Source organism: Stegastes partitus, unplaced genomic scaffold (assembly GCF_000690725.1).
Source record: "Stegastes partitus isolate 25-593 unplaced genomic scaffold, Stegastes_partitus-1.0.2 Scaffold5, whole genome shotgun sequence".
Classification (NCBI taxonomy): Eukaryota; Metazoa; Chordata; class Actinopteri; family Pomacentridae; genus Stegastes; species Stegastes partitus.
In genome coordinates this window covers 1,358,969-1,382,002 of record NW_007577736.1, presented here as the reverse complement: position 1 = coordinate 1,382,002, position 23,034 = coordinate 1,358,969, and the positions used below count along the sequence as shown (strand labels likewise).

The following is a 23,034-nucleotide window of genomic DNA, read 5'->3' as shown; positions in this document are numbered from 1 at the left end:
AGGGGAGCAGTCGTGAACTGTAGATTATGTGTCATCAAACAGACATCTCACTTGACTGTAGGATTAGTGGCTGGGAGGGGGAGAGAGAGAAACTCAGAGAAAGAGACAGAGAATTAAGCTTGGGTAAAAAAAATCAGAAGTGAGTACTTACATGCTGTCTTGTAAGAAAGCCAAAAGGTTTGACAGATTTATCTACAGTTGGCCAGACAATTCAGTGCCAGATAGTCCTGAAGCATTTCAGAGCAAATGAGTTAAAGGCTTGTCTCAGAGCCGTGCAGTAAAGCCTTTTGTCAGCAGTTGGCATCATTCCCAGGTAGTACATGCCTCACAGTTCCCATTTTCGGTTGTCACTCTGGACGTCTTTAGTTGTTCTGCACCTGCCTGTGTTTTTATTCGGATTTGTTGCACAGCAGAGAAGAGAATGTTCACCCCTGAGGTTCTGGTTTAATTTGGGTGTAGCTATGAATGGAAACCACTGCTTACTGTCAACACAACAGACTGAAGTAGTGGTCTGGGATGTCTACCACAATACATCTTCCAGTAACAAACTGTGTCAACAAGGGGCAACAGTGAGGGTCAGTCTCTAAAAACAGGCAAATCCAAAATAATGTTTTGTGACCGTCACCGTCATCGGAATGAAAATCACTCAGATAGTCCGATGTTTGAGTCCAGGATAGAGCCCAGTGCTTTAATGTTCAAGTGGGTCCATGCCACAGACAGTCATCAGTATCTTTCCTCAGGCAATATCCAAGACAGCTTCCTGTGTGACGTCACTGACTCTTCGTTTTTTAAGCAATTGTTTTTCTACTTTAAATCCTCTCTCTCGCTTTGCAGTCTTCTTCTTTCCAGAACATGTCAGTTGGTGATGCTGAAGAATTTTTGCATTGAATTAACAAAAAAAAAAAGAGCAAGCATGAGTCATTTTGTTGACATCTGAGGCAGGTCGAAGAAGAGGAGAGGAGAGGCGCTGCAAACCTCCCTTTACAAATCTTACTCTGTGTCTCTCTCTTCCTGCTCACGAACACTGAGCTTGTAAAAGTTTCAGCTGCAAGGATTTGGGCCAGCCTCCATTGGCACCGTTTCAAAAGAGCAGAGCCTGTTTCAGAAAAACGGAGGGGACAAGCCTGCGAGGGGAGTGCTGGCTTTTTGCACTCTTCTCCCGCCACCCTCTCTCTCTCTCTCTCCCTCTCTCCCCCTCCTTCTCTCTCTGGGGGACTCAGAGCAGTGACCGCTCTCAGGACTTTTACTGCCTGCTCACGGCGCAACATCAGCTCATGCCAGCTCAGTCCTTAAGACATCGGTTCATCTGTTTAGAGATCCACGGTAGTTTGGATAGCTCCAGATAGCCTGGTCTCAATCACACCCAGAGAATAGGAAACGCAAGCTGCAGCACTATTTCCTGGATACTGGGTCCTCCATTTCAGATGTGTGTCAAACTCTCACGAGGCTCAGCACTGCTTGTGCTACAGTTCACACAAGCTTCTGGCTGCTTTGCCCCCCTTTTTTTCTTGCTCCGATAATGCGCTCTATCATCGGAGGTGTGTAAGTAGGTTTATGTTCAGACGTGTGAAAATAACACAGTAACCTAAACTTCAGTTGTATTTTTCTCAGTGTAAGCTCCCGCTCCTACAGTTCACTTCCTTTATTGTATGTACATGTGCTGTCGGAGTTCACTGAAGACTGTGTACTTCATTCTCCTGATTTTATTATATTTTACCGTATATACACTGGAACCACACTACAAATGTCCAGAATTATTCAACTTTCTGAGCTCTCCCCTGCTGCACTCAGAGCTGGAAACTTGTCCACTTGTGTTATCTGCACTCCAGTAACACATGTAGCCTTGACACAGCTATCAGTGCAATGGAAAGGTTGTAAAGATCGGATCACCTACTGTAAGCTGTAAAAATGATGCAACAGTTGTTTCTTATCAGAGGTTGTAAAAACACATTTACAGTGTCCAGCATACTGTACAAGCAGGCAGCTGCCAAAAACACTCCTATGTTAGAATGTTTTCCAATAATTTGATCCTAAAGCCGCATCATAGCAAGTCTGAAATAATCAAAACCTGAAAACAGTAGATCATAGATCTCAAATATACTCCGATTATGCCCTGAAACAAGTGTACCAGTCTTACATGAATGATCATCAGTTGCACTTCTGCTTAGTATTTTGCGTGCACGTGTTCACTATGTATGAGTCGTACATTTACCTACAATTGTGTGTGCATCTGCAGTTATGTTTTTCTATTTTTGAAGATTTAGTTGGCACCAGTGTTTGCCCATCGTGTCATCACCTGCTGACCCTGCATTGTGTGCATCATAGTGTATTTCAATAGGTCCACCTCCAACTTCTCCCTCTCTTATGGGTCAGTAAGTTCAAATGATGTACTGTGTGTTGCAAAGCAAACTTGATATCTTAGCTCCCGAGAAAGCAGCACAAAATTCTGATACAGCGCAGGTATATGATGCAGGGATGTGGGACCATCAGAACAGATTACATTACTGATAAGGTTTCAATTTGGAAAATGTTTTGGTCTGTGGGTCCACTGGTCTGTTTTGGACTTAACAATTACAGCAACCAAAAACTTCAGTGGAGCTGCTCATAGTTCTTTCCACTCAGAATGAATCTTAAACATTTTTGTTATCCTCTGAGTTTCCATCTAGTGCTACCCAAATTAAAGTGTTCATTAACATCTCTGTTTGTGAGTGATAATCTTTCATATACATTCCCATATAATTGTCAGTCTCTGTGTTATGAAATTGATGCTTGCACAGAACACAACAGTAACAGGAAATACTAGTATGTAAACATCCACTTGGTATCTATAGCTTCAATGGACTTTCTCACTTTATACAGTTGTGCATACACTTACAAAGAAATGTAGATTTTTGATCAACTTAACTAAGAAATAATAAATGCATCTCATCACTTTTTTGTTATGCAAATGGTATTGCCAGGATTTGCTTCACATCATTTCTTTTCTGCAGACTTTACCTCTGAAATGGATCACTTTTAGCGTTGCTAGCTTTGGTGTGCTGTCAACACTTGTGTGCCTGTAAACACACATTACAAATATGGGGTATGAAACAGGATGTGTTTTTGAATCATGCAGGGTGAGTTTGAGTTTAAATCCGTTTTCAATCCAAGGGACTATTTTTTGCTACTGCATAGCATCTTTTTCCATTTATAAAGAATAGAAGAGACCTCCTGCCATTGTCCTGTTTTGTACCCTTCCACCTTTCTTAAACAATCCCCTCCTTTGGGGATATATTCATTTAACCCAGATTTTCCTGTTTTGTCTTCATTGTTTGTGCTTCCTGAGATATGGGCCCTCTCTGAGTTGATGATTCACCCGGCTTTACAGTGCCATCAGGTTCACGTCCTCACCAACGTGCTGTTTCAGCACTAAACCCATGAGTGAACTAAAATATCATCATCATACCCCCTCCTCAAACACAGGTCACTGCCAATGGAAGCTCTACCTTTATGTATTTAACATAATTCTTCCTGGCTTAGTGTTTGCACAACTGCTTTGAATGGTCCCCATTTCACCATAACTTTGATTAATGTGTTTTCATTTCATTCAGGCTTGTTGTTACAGTTGTTGGTATAGTAAGAGCTGGTTTTACAGCCGCTCTGGTATACTCTGTTACGCTGCTTCTCATTGCTTCCACAATGTTTACCATCTTACTCGCAGTAATAAAACACAACTGACATGAGAATGGGTTGGAGTTGGTGAGAAACCCACTGTGGTTTCTGTCTCTTTAAGATTGTGATGGCTCCTCTGCTGCTCCCTTGAGGTCACTGGCCTTCCTTAGGCGTCCTGCCAGCTGCCATGTTACTGTCAAGCATTTGCAGAAATGCCAGCAAAGCCATTAGTCTAGACTCTTTTCAGCAGTCAGCAGACTGGACAGCGTGAGCGGCACGGCGATGCAGAGGGACAAAGGGCCTGGCCTTATAAAACTACACAACCCATTGCTTTTCCTTCTTTATTTCCCATCACGTGTCATTGTTCGATTCAGCTGTGGTTGCTCTCCTCCCGTCTCCTCTGCGCACTCTCAGGCTTCAGCCACATAATACATGGATGTATGAGGATGTAGAAAACATCCTTTTAGATGGACAAGTATGCTTTCAACTGTTAAACACTTCTTTTACTATTACAGTTGTGGTTGAATCAGTCATTAAAAAAATAGTTAGAATAGTTGGGGTCAGCAACATTACAGTATCTCCATGTGCCCCCTGGTGCCTCACAGATGCTGAATGCTTTGTTTTTTGTCTCTTGGGGTACAGCAGCATCTGGTGGCTGACTGAGGAAATCACACTTTGTTTTCAATATTGACACTTCTTTTTTAACCTCCACTGGTTAAGTGACTGGTTACTTGCCATCGTTCACTACACACTTGCATTCAAGTCCAATACAGAGCACTGAGCATCCATTAGAGAAAATGTTGGATAGATTGCCAGAGGCATTTTACTTATCAGTGTCAAGGTGAAGAGTGCTGCTTTTTTAAAAATGTATTTCCCCTTCCTACCTGGAATTTTCCTGCTGGAGTTGAAAACCAGAGGGCCTCTGGATTACAATCCACCATCTCTAGCTTCAAGACTCGAGTTGCTCCCACACTTGTAATCTGCTGTCCTGATGCAGTTACACAACTCAAACTACACTTTATTTGTTTGAACTGAGTCTATTTTACTTTAGCCTCGCACAAAAGTCACATTTTTGTTTCATGGAAAGCTCCGCAGCTTATTTATGAAAAAAAACAACTAAAAATGCTCGCAGATGGTGAATAGCTGATTAGTGTAATCCCAGTTGGAGGCTCAGTCCATCCTGGTTGTGTGGTAGTCAATGGGGGGACCTGTTGCTTTGTTGAAAATCCTCTTAGAGGAAGGGTCATATGACCCCTCTATGGGCATCAGGGTGTTTATGGAGCCTTGTGGGCATTTGCGAGCTGGATGGAGACAGTCACATTTCTTTCTGCACCACCTATCTGGTGAATAAATTAGCACCTTTTATTGGTTATACAGTTATACCATAACGTACAGGTTTAAATTCAGGTGGTCAAAATCTGGATGTAACCTCTCTCCACATCACCCATGCCTCTCCACAATCACACCGTCAAAGAGGCCTGGACAGATGACAGGTACAGTATGTCAATGCTGCCACACACCAGTGTACAACTTTGTAAATGTATTTGCCATGTAAGCAGTCATATGTGTCAGGTGTCCTCCTCGTGCCTGCCATTAGTCCGACCTGATACTTTGTGGTTTTCTGAATGGTTATTAGTGCTATACCACACCCACTTTCCACTGCTACTAGCCAAGTGGTGTTAAACCCATTAGTTGCAAAGGAAAGCTTAATTTGTTTCTGTCAGGCAGACCTGCTTAGGCCCAGTTCTCATTCCCTGTGTGACCTGTTATTACAAAAATGGTACTTTGCACCACAGAGCTTGCTGGCTATAGAACCAGCTTGGTTATATTTTGTAAACGTCTTGTAAGCAAAAAGGCCCAAGACTTTCTGGTTTTAGATTCTTCTTCCACTGGTTTTCTTGCATGATGTTAAACTAAATATCTTTGGGTCTTGGACTACTTGTCTCATGGAAATTGGAACACACTATTCCCTATTCCAGCCCTATTCCAGTCAACACATCTAAAAGTAAGTGATTCAGGTAGCAAAATGACAGCCTGAATCTTTTAGATTAAAAGGAAGGTTTTATTGAGAGGTCGTCATTGTGTTTATGACAGTTACTTTTCATTGTTTTTGCCCAGGACACAAGAGGAGGAAGGTTCTGTTTCTGGTTGTGACCCACAGCTGCAGGTAAATAAAAGACAGCGAGCAATGATGAGCCTGACTGTCAGGCCTTAACATTGGAGTGGGTTTAAAGGAAGGAAATTAGGGGCATCATCTTGTAAGAGCCATGCTGAAGTTGGCACTGGCACAAGAACCCTGCAAACCAAAATTTGTTTTAGCTCCCTGAATAGTGGACACATGACAAACAAGTCTTCTCCCTCCTCCCAAGCATTTGTGGTTTCTCCCGTTGACGTGTTTCTGCAGAGCAGATGGCTTTACGCATAAATCCTATTAACAACTTTCTGCTGATGGAGACGCAGTGAGTACAGGGCTTTCTCACTCTTTCATTATCTTTCTTGAGAGGCCTACTTTTTTTTTATTTTCTAACCTCTAAAAAGAAGCAGAGCTGAATTTGGAGGCCACGGAATGTCTGGAGAGAAGGTAAAAGGGTCAGGTTGTGGTTTTGTGTGGTTTTGTTGTTTTGTTTTTTTTTAGTTTAAATTAATTCTCAAGCAACTTCTTTTATAATTGTTTATTCAACTGCTTGGCTATTACATGCTGTTATACTTGTGGAGTTGAATCTAAGGGATCTGACAAATTATTTTTATAGGAGTTATCAACACGATTATTTCTGGTTAGCCTGCCTCTGCAAAGTTGAGGAGATGTTGCTCTATGTAAATGAAATTGAAATTAAATTTGGATTTAAATTTAAGAAGAAAGAATATTTAAAATTATGTAGCTTATGTTGGAAATAATCTCTGACCCACATGTGAGAGATCTGCTCTGTATACAGATACCACTGTGGCAGGTATACCATAGGAATGACCCAGGTTATCCAACCGGTGCAATATTCATACATGACTTCAAAAGTAAAAACTCATCCGAGTATGCACCTTTACATTTACATTAACTGCATCTCAATTATTATGTCCAGGTTTATGGAGCTCTCTGCCTAGCAATACATCTGCAAAGGCATGCATGAGGGATTGAAGGCAGTCAGTAATCCCGCCATCCAAACCACTTATAGTGCTACTGTAGTGGCATCCAAACCAAAGACAACAAAATTTCCTTCATTACGTTATTTTCTACTTAAAGGCCTTCTCTAGTTATGTCTTTTCTAAAAGTGCATATTTCAACAATTTATTTTATTTTATTTTATTTTATTTTTTTTTAGCTTAGTAGTCAAGCAAATCTTGCATCATCAGATATGGACTAAGTCAAACTCTTTGTTCCTTTTCCACAATATTTTGGATCATAAGTTCATGAATCTTTTTGGTTGTATGCAAATTTCTTCAGTCAGTTGCAGGAATAATGCAATATATGAGTCAGGTTGTCCAGGATTGCCCTAAAGTTTTTCATTTTTATCAAAGTATATGTTTTGATCAGAGTATAAACCAACCGTTTGAAAATATCATGTGGCAATAACAAGACATTTATTCACTCTTTAGGATTTGATTACAGTGGGCAACATTTTTTAAGATTTTATTGGTAAACAAGACTGCTGCTACAGTCGACAGATACAAAGGACAAATAGGGTCATTTGGGTGAAGGGTAAAATGACATTGCACAGCTTAGATGCATCAATTCATCCCAATATGACGAATGTTAACTCTGCTGCCATTGCTCTGAGTTGTGGATTTTCCGTGGACACAAATAGGCCTCCATCGATGCAGGATCTTCATCTAATAGGATTACCTTTACTGTCTCCGCTGTCCGCAATCACACTGACCTTATTCGCTGCGACTCGGGACGGTGACACGTTGTTCCTGTTGGTGGGTGATAAGGTTTAGTCCTCTGACTTCACACGCTTATGAAATCTTTGGTAAAAACTGAAGTGAATACTCTTTCTACTTATTATAATATGAAAATATTAAACCGTAAATATAATTATTAAACTAAATATTAAACTTGTTTGACAGTTACGGCATAAGAAAATAACCAGTCAAATTTTTCTAAGAACACATAAATGGATATTGTGGGGGAGGACTGAGGATCAGGGTTTGAGCCCCCTTTTGACTTTTGAAACCCCTCATAGAATCTTATGTTGACGGTATTAAAAAAGAAAACAGCAAATGAATGAGTTATGAAGAATTATATTAACATGAAATATGAATAAAATGCATGAGGATTTATATTTCAACATCAGACTAGAGAGAGCCACTATCTGTACGAAATTGACGTTCAAGCGCTCTCCTACTTCCACTTACCTTTAGGCTCTTATTATGTTGCCTTTGAGGTTCTCAGCAGGTTTGATTTTTTTTTTTTCTGAAAGAGCTGCTATATCCAGAAATACCCCACAAGTACCAGCAAAACTAATATTTGATGTATGGTAATATGATTTAGATGCTTTTATTTTAAGTGTCTTGGTGCTCAGGAGGGGGCCTGGCCCGGTTACATAAAAGGGTTACCAAACTTGTTTGGTTCTTTTCTCTTTTTTTGTGTGTGTGGCTGTGAGTGAATGTTACAAAACTGTGCTATCAAAAATAGCAATAGATTATTCAAGTTTAGACAACGCAGGTTTTAAAAGCATTATATCACTATTAACTCACGCAATGTGTGTTAAGCCTGAATTCTTAAAGTCAAATCATTTATACGAAGCAGTAACATCACATCCTACATGCCAGAAGTCAATTACGACATTTGTGACTGTCTGCACTAATGCAAAAATTAAATACAATTTAATGTGAATAATTTCACTTAAAATTAAATAAAACTAATAACAAGTGAAGTAGTAATGATGATGTAAATCTCTTGACCTTCATTTTCTTTTCTCTCTTCCCACCTCCTGCTTCTCCTCACATGCCAATGGTAAGCTGTTCTATATAATTATCTTGTTGCTCTGATGAAATCTATCAAGATATTTTTTTCTGTCTCACAATTTTCATATGTTTCGATTGTGATCATTGTTACTTCTCCTCCCTCCACAAGTCCCACCTCTAATCTCTCTTTTATCTTACAGGAAAATTCATAGAAGCTGAAAAAGAAGAAAGAGGAGTCCAATGGCACGACAGAAGCCAAGTTAAATGGAACTGAGGCCAAACCGAAAAAACCAAAGACCAAGAAGAGTGAAGATGTAGTCGAAGAGGACAGTTCTGCCATTCAAAGTGAGAAACTTCAAAGAGACTGTGACATTACAAGCATTTATCACAGAGAAAGCAGATGAGAAACTGTGATATTTTGAATGTCTCTCTTGAGCTGACTGTCTTTGCTGAGATCTAACCACAGTGGTTGCACGTTTGTTTTCATATCAACATTGCAGATGGAAAGAAAGTGAAGAAAAAGAAACCAGAAAAAGACAAAGAAGAACCAGAAAAAGAAAAAGAGAAAGAGCCAAAAAAGAAAACCAAAAGTGCTCCGAAGAAGAAGAAAGGTGATGCATTGATGACTGTGTAATATTGCATACTCTTATTTTGAAGGTAAATATGGTCTAATGAATATGCTTTCCATGACTGCAGGTTCAGACACAGATGACGACGATGATGACGACGATGAAGAGGACACCCCCAAAAAGAAAACTAAGAAAAAAACAACAAAGGACAGCTCTCCGTCTGCGACTTCTGCCAAAGAAAAAAAATCTAAATCTAAAGGTATGACCAGACTGTAGTTAAGAGGATTAGAATATTTTATTGTGTAATGGTGATTTGGCAGCACAGGCAACAAAACACAACAGTTAATTGAGTCGGTTGTCCATAAGAAGCTCACTGTGGAAAATGTCATTAAGATATTACAATGGCTGAATTTGAACAGTTGTGTTATAAAAGTCAGTCACTCAACGTTTTAGCCTCTTTAGCCTTGTGTAACACTTTTACTTTGCAGGTCTCATAAGTTGTGTCAGAGACAAATATGTTTTCCCAAACTGTAGAACACATTCTCATTGAAACTGAAGTGAATGGGAGATGTGTGGGCAGGCTTTCTAACAGTCTTATGTAGGCATAGACAGGATAATCCTAACATTGCATGAGGTGTGACTATGAGTGTGCGTGTGACTAGAGATATCTGTCTGAAACGAACAAAGATTAGATACTGGAAAAGGAAGGAAGAGGAGAAGAGAGTCGAGGTGCAACACATCCTGCAGCTGCTAATTATCAGAAATACCTTACTGCCAAGCAGGGAAGTAGGTCACAGCACCTTCACTGTTGGAAAACTTGTGGCCTAAGGATGACCTCTTGAGCTAAAACATTGAGTTACGCAAATGCACTGTAGGCATATGTATATGTTCTTGCAAACAAAGTTAGCAAGTTATAGCAAGACAATAAACTTCCATTACACCACGAGGATGTGGGTATCTTTAGCCCTTCTTACAGCATGGCTTTAGTAGTTGCGCTGTGGGTCAGTCGGTCTTTCTGCCACTGTGATCCAGACGGAAATAACCCAACAGCTAATGAACGTATGGCAGTGAAATACAGAACAGATATTCATGGTTCCAAGAGGATGAGGTGATGACTTTGGTAATCGTTTGACTTTTTCCTCCAGCAATTGTGTGCCTATTCTGTGATACATCTTAATATCTGCATTATTTTTTGTTTAATTTTACTTTGTACAGACATTCATGGTTTCCAGATGATGAACCACAAGTTTGCATTTTTTTGGTTTTTAATCCTCAACCTCTATGCTTGGATTGCAATGAAAGTTGGTTTCATGTGCCCTTGAGGCTGAACTTCTAACTTTGCTGATACTTGAACTTTTCATGTGGTGTCATTATCAGATCAAAATCTCATTTGGTCCAATAATACCATCATAGATAAGATAAGATAAGATAAGATAAGATAAACCTTTAATAATCCCACTGTGGGGACATTTGCAGTGTTACGGCAGCAAAAACAGTGCAACCTTTTAAGGAATGTGACATGTATATATGTACACACACACACACACACACACACACACAAGTACTAATTCTAAAAGTAACATTATTGCATGCATCATTTGTATTGCACTTATTTGATAAATAGAAATACTGATAGAGTATTAGTATTGCACAAATTAGCACAGATTAACTAAATAGCATATTTTCTAGTATATGAAGAAAAATAGATATAACACAGGGTTTTTAGAATACAAAAATAGAAATCATTCACAGAATGTGTTGATATTGTACCAAAGAGAAATATGACAGTTTTTCGATCTCCTGGGAACAGTGCCGGTTGTAAAGTCTAACAGCAGCAGTAAGGAAGGACCTGCGGCATCTGTCAATCAGTGGTGTAAATGTCTGCAGAACCAGTACAGTTACCATCAGCCTTGGGTGTACTTTGTGTTTAGTACCAATCAATAAAGTGTTAGTGCATACTAAAATGCTAAAATGAGATGGTAAACATGGTTAACATTAATCTTAGCATGTTAGCCCTGTCACTGTGGACATGCTTTCATGTCAGGATAAATGTTTTGCACAAGTAAAGCCTCATAAAGCAATCAGCACAGCTGTAGACTCTGTTTTTTTGGGTTTTTTTGCAAGCATCCACTTACCTACTGCTAATGATCCTCTCAGGAGTTCTCGTTAACACTTAATAGCACTAATGCTACTAATTATTTCTTTCATAAAACTCTGACTCAATGTGCAGAATTACAACTTTTGATGTCACTCATTTTTCTTCTGACTGGACCCTGAAGGAAGTATCAGTCAGTTTGAAAATGAATAGAAATATCAGCTCAGTATTGAAATACCACCTGATATAAACCAGTGTTGTGACTCATTTCTTTTGTTGTGGTTGGATAATTCCCAGTTTTCTCGACTTTGAGCTTGACCTTCCTCCATCTCAGATCTGCAGTCAGTCATTTTGGTTAAACCTGTGCTAACTTGTCTTTGTGGCTGCGTGATGTTCCTGTAAAGTAAAGGAAAGCAATGTGCTCTGTTTATGGTAACCTCTTAAATATCCAATCAACATACTTTATGTTCTGAGGTCTGAGAATATGGTTTGATAGCTGTTTCATATATGTTGCATTAGAACAATATCAGCCTTTACCTGTTGTGAAATCATTGTTTTTTATTTTTATTTCACTGCTCTTCAGGTGTAGCCGTAAATCACAGAGAAAGACTTTGTTCAAGAAAGACTCACAGTGGTGTCCACATCTGTAAAAGCTTGATCATAACAAAAGTTTGAGTTTGCATTGAGTTAATATTTCACTGCTTGTCCAGCTTTTGTGCACTCTAGCTTTAGCACATCTGAAACATAAAGCAGCTACGCATATAGCTGTGTTAATTCATTACTATTGTCAGGATGCAGTGTAAGCATGACTTCATCTGAACTCATTTTTACAACTGTGGACTGGATGTTTTGCTGCCTATTTTGTTTTCTGCATTGCAAAATGTACACGTCAAATGTGCACTACAAGTTTTGTTACAGTTTACAACATGTGGCTTTTGGTCTTTTCAACCTATTGAAATATTTTTTATTTATTTATTGATTTTTTTAAAATTTTTTTAAAGCAGCTCGAAAAAATATTTGTACATTAGTAATCAATCGCACTGCTTGCTGTGAAAAGGGTCACTTAGACTGTTTTACCCAGAAGGAACTATCACCAGACTCCTCAGTTTAACTCTACAGAGCATTTCATCATCTTTCACCTTATTATTGTGGCTTTTCTTGTCTGCAGCTTTATAGTTTTGTTTGCGTAATGTTGGTTTCAGCTGCAACAAGAAAAACAGCTCTAAAACCGAGTGTACGCTGTCTACCGCTAACAGCAGGCACAATTAGGAACTAGCTGGTGAACATAAGGGAAAATTTAGCAACTGGAGAGCCAGATTTTTCTCTCAGCATTCAGGACAAAGCTAAAAGAAGAGTGCAGATGGCCAGAAACTTAAGTCCAAGTGAATGCTTGTGATGCTTTTCGGTGCACTCATTCTCATTTATTCATAAAGGAGGTCATTTAGTGTTTTAAATCTATATTTGCGGTGTGTATTTAAATATCGAACGGTTTGGTGAAGAAATATCGTAGTCGACATTTAGACAAACCAGTTAAAGTAGGTTTTATCAATTCTATCAATGCAAGTGTTTACCTTAGATGCTGTTTACCCGCGTGCTTCCAATCCTTCAAGTTCATTACTGCCAAAAACAGGCAGGGAGCACAAACAGCTTTGAAAAGCCATTAGTCAGCAAGTCTAGATGTGAGGGCACGTTGGGACAGATTCGGCAATGTGGGACAAGTTTTCAATGCAAGCGTTGACAGTATTGTGAGTGTAATCGAGGTTTTGCGGACGCAAGACTTGTGCCACTAATTTGAGCGAGGAATTCAGGGTCCATTACCTCGTTATCTTCCAGCAGCCTGGATTCTTTTGCACAGAAGCTTTAACTGAGAGCAGAAATACTTTATATGTGTTTAATGTCAGTCTGCTTTCCAAAGTGCCTCATCATCTTTTTCCGTCGTCCAAAAGAAACTGTCAAAGGTATAATTCTAATTTCTAAAAAAAAAAAAAACATCTGTCTCAATTAAGCTTGATTGCCTCTCACATTTACAAGTTGTCAGAAACTGACAAAACGACTGGAAGAAACAGCGAGAGCAGATTTAAAACTGAGTGCGCACAAAATCAAGAGTGCCTGCTCAAAATTAGTTCTGCTGCTGCACATCTGCCCCACTCTCAAGTCCTTGCTGGCTCATTGATTACAGTTTGGATTTGTTTGGCAGTCACCCCACACTGCTCTCCAAGTTGTCTGCCTACTACAGAAAGGAATGAGATTTACATTATTTGCCTTTGGAAAAAAAAAGGGCTGCATTCCTCAGTGTGGGCTTACGCAATTCTACAGTTTTGCACATTCAAGGGCAGATAACATTTTTTAAATTCTACTTGTCTTTCATTTTTCAGAGGACAAAGATTCTGATGGAAAAGAAAAAAAATCCAAGTCAAAGGAAAAAGACAAGAAGAAAGAACCGGCATCGATGTTCCAGATAAATGGAGAAAAAGAGTCTAAAAGCAAAAAGAAAGGTGATTACATTTTTTGTCATTTAAACTTTTTCGTCTGCTCTCCTAGCTGCAAATGACACCTCACACCTTTAGATTTACCGAACAGCATGCAACTTGATGCTGAAATATGAACATGCGGACTTTATTACAGACAATAACGGCTCAGGAAGCTTAGTTTATGTAAATGTCTGAAATTCAACTAAAACTCTTTACATCTGTTTATTGAGCAGCTGCCAAATCAGACAGTGACGACAGTGAAGAGGAGACAAAATCAACTAAATCAAAGAAGAAATCCACTGCTGGTTCTGCATCCATGTTCCAAGCATCGGCAGATAAAGACAAAGATAAGAAGACAAAGAAAAAAGGTGAGTTTACCACTTAACTTCCCCAACAGTTTCAGTCAACAACAATCATGTAACAAATCTTTTGTGCACTTCAGCAAAGGCAGAAGAGAGTGACGATTCTGAGTCAGAAAAAGAAGAGAAATCTAAGAAGAAGAAGGGCAAAGGAAAAAAGAAAAAGGCAAGAAACATTTTTAATCACATTGCGTCATGTTAGACACACAAGAAAACATTTAGAGTGAACCATGAAACAAAACGTGTTTGCTGTTCTTGACCAGGAGAGATCTCCCTCGCCTGAGATTGAGTTCGACAACTTGGAGAAGTTTGTGATGCAGCCGGCTCCGCAGGGTGTGACTGTCAAATGCAGAGTGACTCGGGACCAGAGGGGGATGGATAAGAGCCTCTACCCTACATACTACCTGCATCTAGATAATGAAAAGAAGGCCAGTAATATTAACAATATTATGCACCAACTAGCAGCCCGATTTAGAAACAACATACAACAGCAGACCTGTCAGTAGTTCATTCAATTATTAGAATTCAATGATAATTGATAGTTTGATAGTTTTAGACTGTTTTCTTTCTCTTTTTTTTCTGTGTAGACATTTCTGTTGGCAGGGAGGAAAAGAAAGAAAAGCACAACTTCAAATTACCTCATCTCCATTGATGCCACAGATCTGTCAAGAGGTGGAGAGAATTTCGTCGGAAAGCTGAGGTACTTTGCACTTTTCATCCAAAAGCAGGACGCAAAATACGATCAATCATAAAAAGTATTAATTTTCTGCAGTTTTAATTGAATGTATTATTTTCTACATTGCACAGGTCAAATTTAATGGGGACTAAGTTCACTGTATTTGACAACGCTCTGAATCCAGAAAGAGCACTTCCAGACATGTCTAATGCACGGCAAGAGTTAGCAGGCATCATCTATGTAAGTAGCACATACCTGCAGTGCATTTCACTCGTGCACTTGCCTTAAAAACAGAAGTGGAAAATGTAAAAGTTCTGATTTTGCTTATATCTGGCTTCAGGAAACAAACGTTTTAGGAATGAAAGGGCCCAGAAGGATGACAGTCCTCATCCCAGGAATGGACAAGAACAACGATCGAGTGCCAGTCCGACCGAGAAATGTAAATACATCAAAAATAGAATAACAGAAAATACCACGTCCTCATGCATACAGTCTTATAACAAAGTTTGTGCAACCATGAGCAAAGCCCTTATTTTATAAGGTTTTAAAATAAACAGAAGAAAATACAACCCTACAGAAGAAGAATGAAACTTCAAATGTTTCTTTTTTTATTTTACAAACTTTAAAAGTAGAGAGCATTTTGAGACATAGCAACATTTGTGGATAGCTGAAACTATTTGTAAAGTCTCCAAACTTTATTTAGTAATACTATAATTGTCAGTGTCTGCCCCCTAAAATCTTAGAAAAAGTCAACTATGGGCGCCTGTAAGTTACAGAGAGAAAATGAAGCTAGCTGAGGCCTGTAAAGCAAGAGAGAGAGATATAGAAAGATATCAGATAAAGATATTTAGAAAGATATTTCCACTGAGTTTTCACTAAGAATTTGCAGTTAAGTGGACCTATGAAAGTCAAAGACAAGATCTGGAAGACAAAGGAGACCTTCAGATAAATCTGCATGTAAGATTGCAAGTGGTGATGCACAAATCCCATTGTGCGTTGCTGATGCACAAACAGGGTCTACACAGAAGAAAAGCGAATCCACAACTTCATCGCAAAGGTCAGTGTCTGAAGTCTGCAAAGAAACATCTGGAGTCATTCTGGGATCAAGTGTTGCAGATTGATAAAGTTAGAAGTGGACTCTTGGGCCACAATCACGAAAGGTATGTTTGAAGAAAAAATGGGGCAGCACTGGATGAAAGGAGCACCTTGCCAGCTGTTAAGCATGGTGGTGTAAATATCCTGCTTTGAGGTTGTGTGGCAGCCAGTGGCACGGATAAAGAGAATCATGGATTCCACTAAGTATCAGCAAATTCTGGATTGTGGTGCCATGCAGGCGGTTAAGAAACTGAATCTGGAAAGAGACTGGCTTCTACATCGGGGCAAAGATTCAAAGCAGACGATAAAATCCACCATAAACTACTTCAAGAAACACAAGCAGAAGCTTTTGGAGTGGACCTCACGGAAATATCCCAGAACTTGAAGTGATTTACAAGTTAGAGTCAAGAACAGAAAGCGTCTCAGTTGGCTACAAAGTGCATTTGAAAGCTATGACAGCTGCTTAATTCAGTAATTACTTATTAACCATCAAACAGCTTTCTTATTGTTGAGGTAATGGATTAAAATGTTACAGTGCATTACATTTGAACAATACATTTTTCATTGTATCTGTGTTATACATAATAAGAGGGGCTTTGCCTCTGTTCAGAGTTACTCTCCAAGTTTTTAAAGTGAAAGAGTAGGAAGTATGTCCTTAGAAATACACAGTTCACAAGTTAGTCCTCCACAAAACAAGATTTCCATAATGCTCACAGCTTGATCTGTTTGTTATAAGAGCAGCTCGAGGCCAGTGTGCAAAATCATATTACTTCTTGTTGATATTCACTGACAAATGTTTTCTGAATTCCTTGCAGGATTGTGACGGCTTGTTGATAAGGCATCAGAACAGAAGGATGGAGAATCTAATCGAGCTTCACAACAAGACGCCTGTTTGGAATGAAGAAACTGCGTCCCATGTGCTGAACTTCAACGGCAGGGTCACCCAGGCCTCCATCAAGAACTTCCAGATAGTCCATACCAAAGACTGTGAGTACTGTTTACGCATCTTTCAATTCAGGCAAGCACTGCTGTTTGTTCACAACTACATGTTAATGTATTGGACAAGGAAATACGCAGCAAGTAACTGGCAAGATATAAAGAAATAGGTAGTAAAGATGTACGGTTAGTTAGATGTACTTTCGCTTTAGTTTTATCTGACAACAATGATGAGATTTAGATTGATAAATAGATAATGACCAAACATTTTTATAACATTTTGACATCATCAAGATAATAGACATTTAGGACTCATTATCAAGGTATTCATCAATAGGAACTCCTAATTTTATCATTATTTGCACAATTCTTGGCTCCAGTTTTTGAAAAACAAACAACAAACTTGGAGGTTTTCCTCTTTTACTGCTATTCAACATTAAATCATTTTCAGTTTAAGAATGTACAATTAAAAGTGTATTATATAAAATAAGTGATTGCATAAGTATTAACCCTCTTCCAGCCAGTATTTAATAGAGGAACCTTTGGCTGTCATTGCAGAATTAGGCCTGTAAGGATAGAACTCAACCAGCTTGGCATTTCAAGACACTGCAATTTTACTCCTTACTTTTTTGCAAACCTGCGCAAGCACTGTCCAGTTACACAGGGATCATTAGTAAACGGTCCTTGAAAGCAAATCTTCTCCCAAGTCGTAGTTCTCTTGCAGACTGCATCAGGTTTTTGCCCAGGATTTTCCCGTACTTTGCTTTTTCAATTTTACCCTTTACCTTTACAAGCCTTCTAGGACCTGCTACTGAGAAGCACATCTTGATGCTGCCACCACCATGCTTCACAATAGGGATGGCATTTCAGTCATGACATGGTGTGTTTGTCATGATGTGCAGTGTTCAGTCTCTACCAAACATAGCGTTGATTCTGATTGCCAGAAAGCTCAATCTTGTTTTCATTTGCTCTAACAACATTCTTCCACTTAACCTCAGCCTACCACATGCTTTATCGAGAACTCTAGTCGAGTTTTAGTGTAAGCTTTTTTCGGCAGTGGCTTTCTCTTCGCCGCTCTCCCATAAAGTTTTCACTGGTGAAGAACAAGCAACAATTGTTGTAAAAACAGCCTCTCCCATCTCAGCTGCTGAAGCTTGGAGCTTCTTCAGAGGAGTCATAGGAGTCTTGGTGGCCTCCCTCACTCGTCTCTTTCTTGCATGGTCACTAGTTTTTGAGGAAGGACTGCTCTTGGCATATTTAAACATGTACCATACACCTTTCATTTCTTAATGATGGATTTAACTGTACTTCAAGGGGTATTCATTTACTTGGACATTTTCTTGTTTCCATCCCCTGACTTTTCAATTACTTTTTCTTGGAGTTGCTAGAAGTATTATTGGTGGAGTTATATCCAGGCGCACTGATTCCCTCAGTGACTGGACCTTCCAGATACAGATGTCTTTATACTAAGATCACCTGAGACACATTCACAGACCTCAAAAAACATCTCCATTTCACTAATTGTGTGACTTTTAGTACCAGTTGGCTGCACCTGTGTTAAATGAGGTAAGGGGGTGCATACTTCTAATCTGTATTACTTTGTACAAGTTGGATTTCACTTTGACGTGAAAGAGTCTATTTTTAAAGTAAATTCTTGTCAAAAAAATGTCAATTAATAGACCACGATTCAATGGTGAAAAGCAATGAAAGGGGAAAATTTCCAAGAGGGGATGAATTCTTTTAAAAGGCACTGTAGGTAGTAAGCTCGCAATATGTAAATTACATTATTTAAATATTGCTATATCTACTAAACTATTCTTTGCTTTTTCCAGTGGACTACATCGTGATGCAGTTTGGACGAATAGCTGATGACATTTTCACACTGGACTTCAACTACCCGCTGTGTGCCGTGCAGGCCTTTGCAATTGCGCTCTCCAGCTTTGATGGCAAAATCGCTTGCGAATAACACAAAGATTCTCGGTTTTCTACTCAAACTGAAACCACTGTAGAACAGGCCCATACTCACATCTGACCAACCCATGTTTTTGGGCTCGCCTACACTTTCTGTGATAGGTTGACAACAAACGCTGGCTCTTTTGATGCAACAGTACATGCGGCTGACTCCCCCTCCAGGTGTAAGAAACAAAATCAGTCTCATATTATCTGATCTTGCACGGCATGGCGCAGGAAAATCTTGTTTTGTGTCTTCATAATTCAGTGGAAAATCTGAATTGCTGGGAATTACAGAAAAACACACACCATTCCAAAGGACTGCATTGACTGGAAAGTTATGAGGTACTGAGCAGATGATGTACCACAACAATGATGAAGGTGTTTATAGATTATTAACATTGATGAAAGATGTTGAACTTTGTTATGTTTTGGCTTTGTTATGCTGTATTCTATTTTATTGCTGTATACCGCAAATACCAGTAGGTCACCAGGGCCTTGTATCTATTATTTTTAAGGTAAAAATGTAATTTTAATTGGCAGAGTAACACTCTGTGACACATCAACAATCTGCACAGATGACACACTGTCACTCGGTCAGCATAAAATATTTAATCTTAAAGCTTAGTAAATCTCACAACAGCTGTCGTTCTCAATGGACTGTTCATGTTTGGTGACTGAAACAATTTCAGATATTTTTGATGTAACATGCATAGATGTGTAACATTTTAGAGTGTCTTTATCTCTAGGTATCTAATGTTAACATATGATAATTCGATATAAGTTTTACTTTTGAAAGGTTTCTTTTGTCTGTCTTATATTTGAGCTCTTGTAGGTTTTTCTATTTTCATGTTTTTGGTTCCAGAATTTTGTAAACATCAATGATTTACCTGAACATTGCCTTTGTTGCATTTCTAGGCTTATTGTCATGATGCATGTGAATTAAATTTTATTGAAGTCAACTTGTATGGTATAAAAAGGTTTTTGTCAGCCGTATCTTGTTTCTCAGTTTGGATATAGTACAAATCACAATGATATAATAAACCATATGGGATTTAGCAGACAGTCAGTGCTATCTTAAAATGACAAAATCCTATTTTAGGGTTTAGTCCCCACAATCCCTCTGTAAAGCCCTAAACAATAGGTATTTGTAATCTGTTGGAATAGTTATAAAATATGTTTTATGACTGTCTCATCTGCTGTGAGAAGGCAGCTGGCAGATAATCAGACAGATTCCAGTTGCGAGTTTTAGAGACACCCACGGTTTTCTTCAGTAGCTGCCTGACATGTTGAGAGGAGCTTCACTCAGGATGAAAAACCTGTTTGAACTGAGGGCCTTGAGAGTAAGTGAGAGGTGTGTATTCTGCCTGAACCTGCTCAGGCAGTTGTCCAAACTCGCAGATTAAATGAAGCCTGAAGCTGGCGGCTCTTCTGGACAGATGCTGCAAGGTGAGTTCTTCTTCCCCCTTTGTCTGTTTTGTTACGTGAGTTCCAGCTAAACAACTGGCAGAGCTGTTGTCATTCTTAAATGCCAATAAGCTCAAGTATTAGTCATTTTCACACCATGTGTATGCATAGTATTTCTGCTGTTGTGTCTCAGTAAAAATGTATTATCCTAAAATGTTGCAACCATGTTGTTCGCCAACAGAAGGAGCTGTTGCTGGACGTAAAAGTGTGGGTCTAAATTTGCGTGATTTATCGAGATACACAAACAGTCAGTGCTTGAAAGCTTTTTCAATAAATTAGCCCGGAAAAAAGGAAAACGGCAGCATTAGCTCTCAGTGCTTCCCTTTGAATTACTGCAGTGCACTATGTGTATTTACAATGGACAAACACTGGAGTTTATTTAATTTATTGCATTCAGCTGCTATAACTGCAAGTGTATAATTATGCAACAGATTTATGTTGATGTGTGCTTTACAAAGAGGCAAAAAAAAAAAATGACAGCAAACTATACATTACATACAACTTAATGCCTTTAATTGACACTATCACAGGTTGTGATTATGTAGACAAGGTTGCTATACATTAAATGAAACACTAAAGAACAACTTTTAAATTTAAAGGTAGGTTTTTGTGTTATAATAATATATTTTAAAAATCAATAAAAAAAATGAATACATGTATTACATGTGTTGTAATATTCAGTCAACAACTGTCAAAAATATTTTCTACTTTGCAAGTGAAATCTAGCGACTGACTAGTTTATACCCATTATAAACCCTAAACATCCAGGTGTGACCCTGTTAAATCCCCTTAAGGTTAAAATTAGTAAAACACTGTCTCACTATTGTATTTTATTTTTCAGTCTGCACAGGGTAGACATGTAAATGTCTCAAACGAGAAAATGGCCCGACACATTCCACATAAAATTTGTCTGAGAGAGAAAGATTTATGATGACTGTCAAACTGTCTTTTTGAAGCTCAGACTGGAACAATTTTATGTTCAGCTAAAGCTCAATCACTTCTTATAGAATGTAAAAATTACTCACAGATTGCATTATTCCAAATGCACACAAAATTATCTTTTGCCCATCAGTAACTCAGATTTGTGGTAAGCGTCAGGCAGAGGAGGTCTAGCTTTTGAAAGTTTCCCATTGTACTGTAAGACTCAGTGTTTCTGGGGTAGTATATTTGATCGCACATAACATATTATACATCAAAAACATCATTTTAGACATAGATATTTTATATTATGGTGTCGTGTTTCAAACAAAAAATGTTTCCTGTGATTGCAGAAGCAGGAACATCGACATGTGACTCCAGTTCTATGAGACCAGATTGAAATGTTGCAGAAGTTCTGTAATCTGTAAGTTTGCAAACAAAAAACAAACATCGATATATATATATTTATACATACACAGTCCATGTGTTGTTTTTTTTATATCACAAGCAAAAACAGGTGAGCATTTCCACCCATAAAGTACAGTGTACCGACGGCTGTCTCCTCTCCACTGTTCACACTTCCAGGGTTTCATCGGTAACAAACCAAAGGAACTAACCCTGTCAGCTTGCAGGGTGGGGCTCAATTATCCTCTTCAGAATTGGTTTCTGGTTCAAGCACGTACGACAGAATTAGTGTAATATCGCAACTTGGCATTGTGTAGTTTTAGGGTCAAGGGTGAGCTGGTGTGCTCCAGCTGCAGTGACTGTCGGAGAAGCGGGTGTAGTCGGAGACGAAGACTTTTTAAAAAATCAACACATTCCAAAGAAAGCAGCAGCATCCAGTTAGATTGAAACAGTTTTAAGGCACAGAGGGATTATTTTCATGGAAAACAAACTTGAACAAAGAACTCATTTGCAAAAAAAGGTAACTCCATTTTTGTAGATTTTCAGAAAACTTATTTTTTTTGTTGTTTGCTTGAGATAACATCAATCAAAGTGAAGTTGAGTGGATTTGAATTAGTAGAAATGACAGAAATAGAGGTAACTTAAGTTTGATTGATATTGTCTCAGGTAGACGATGGAAAAGTGGGTTTTCTGAAGGTTTGTGAAGATGGAGTTATCTGGTTTTGCAAATGAACTCTTCACACGTTACTTTGAAACACATGGATGAGTTTTTAGGGGTTTAATCGATGGCGAGGGAGGGACTTGGTTTGACAGGGGAAAAGTTTAAATCAAAGAATAGTAAAGTATGTGTGAAAAGCAAACCAAAACTGCTCCTAAGGTTGTTTTTCTGTATACTTTCAAACCCTGATTTGAATATACTGGTGTGTGTGTGTGTGTGTGTGTGTGTGTGTGTATGTACTGTCAGACTGGTTTTTAGGACAGGAAACTCAGGGATTTGGGGGGGGCGGGTCCTGCGCTGAAGTCTCTGCCCCCCAAGCCTGTTGATTGACGCGCACCAGTGGCTCCTCCTTGAAAGTCCTTTTTTTTCCCTCCCCCTTCGTTTTCCAGTGTAGTGCGTTGATTTCATACCAAAGTCATACTTAACATTCCACTTATACTGTCAAACCTCTGAGAAATATTACGGAAAACAACAACGCGCCAAATTATAACAAAGTTGCCAAATTGCGCAGTCGCTCCCACTGAGAAGGATAAGGTGACTGCCAGAATTTAAAAAAAGGTAAGTTCTCCACTAATGCTCCCTCTTTTTTCTTGCTTAGAGAACCTTTTTTTTTTTTTTCTGCGAAGTTTTTTCATGCCGCTTGTCTCGGTGAAGTTTTCAGATCATTGTCATTTTTTACATTTTTCCGCGGAGCTCCCTGCGTTGGGAGGGAAGAAAACATTTGCAGATTGATACTCTATTGTGTTTGACTTTCCCAGTGTGCAGGGATATCTTTGACAGGCTCTGTACAATCTGATTTCCACCGGTAGCCCGCTCTTTGGCACA

General features: G+C 38.9%; 1 protein-coding gene across 1 annotated transcript; it reads left to right on the top strand.

Annotated features, from left to right (window-relative positions):
• The first annotated feature begins 6,217 nt into the window (after positions 1-6,217).
• Positions 6,218-19,650, top strand: LOC103355970 (TUB like protein 1). Its single transcript, XM_008279967.1, has 13 exons — positions 6,218-6,232; positions 8,763-8,895; positions 9,051-9,161; positions 9,253-9,378; positions 13,590-13,709; positions 13,919-14,053; positions 14,128-14,210; positions 14,308-14,472; positions 14,632-14,744; positions 14,852-14,960; positions 15,061-15,159; positions 16,631-16,802; positions 18,584-19,650. Exons 1-13 carry the CDS (start codon positions 6,218-6,220, stop codon positions 18,715-18,717), a joined length of 1,515 nt encoding a protein of 504 aa, XP_008278189.1. The 3' UTR covers positions 18,718-19,650.
• The last annotated feature ends 3,384 nt before the right edge of the window (positions 19,651-23,034 follow it).

Bases quoted from the DNA above. Each gene is read 5' to 3' on its own strand.
- LOC103355970 (XM_008279967.1), top strand. The intron at 14,473-14,631 runs GCCAGTAATATT...TTTTCTGTGTAG, and splicing joins ATCTAGATAATGAAAAGAAG to ACATTTCTGTTGGCAGGGAG. The intron at 16,803-18,583 runs GTGAGTACTGTT...TGCTTTTTCCAG, and splicing joins GATAGTCCATACCAAAGACT to TGGACTACATCGTGATGCAG.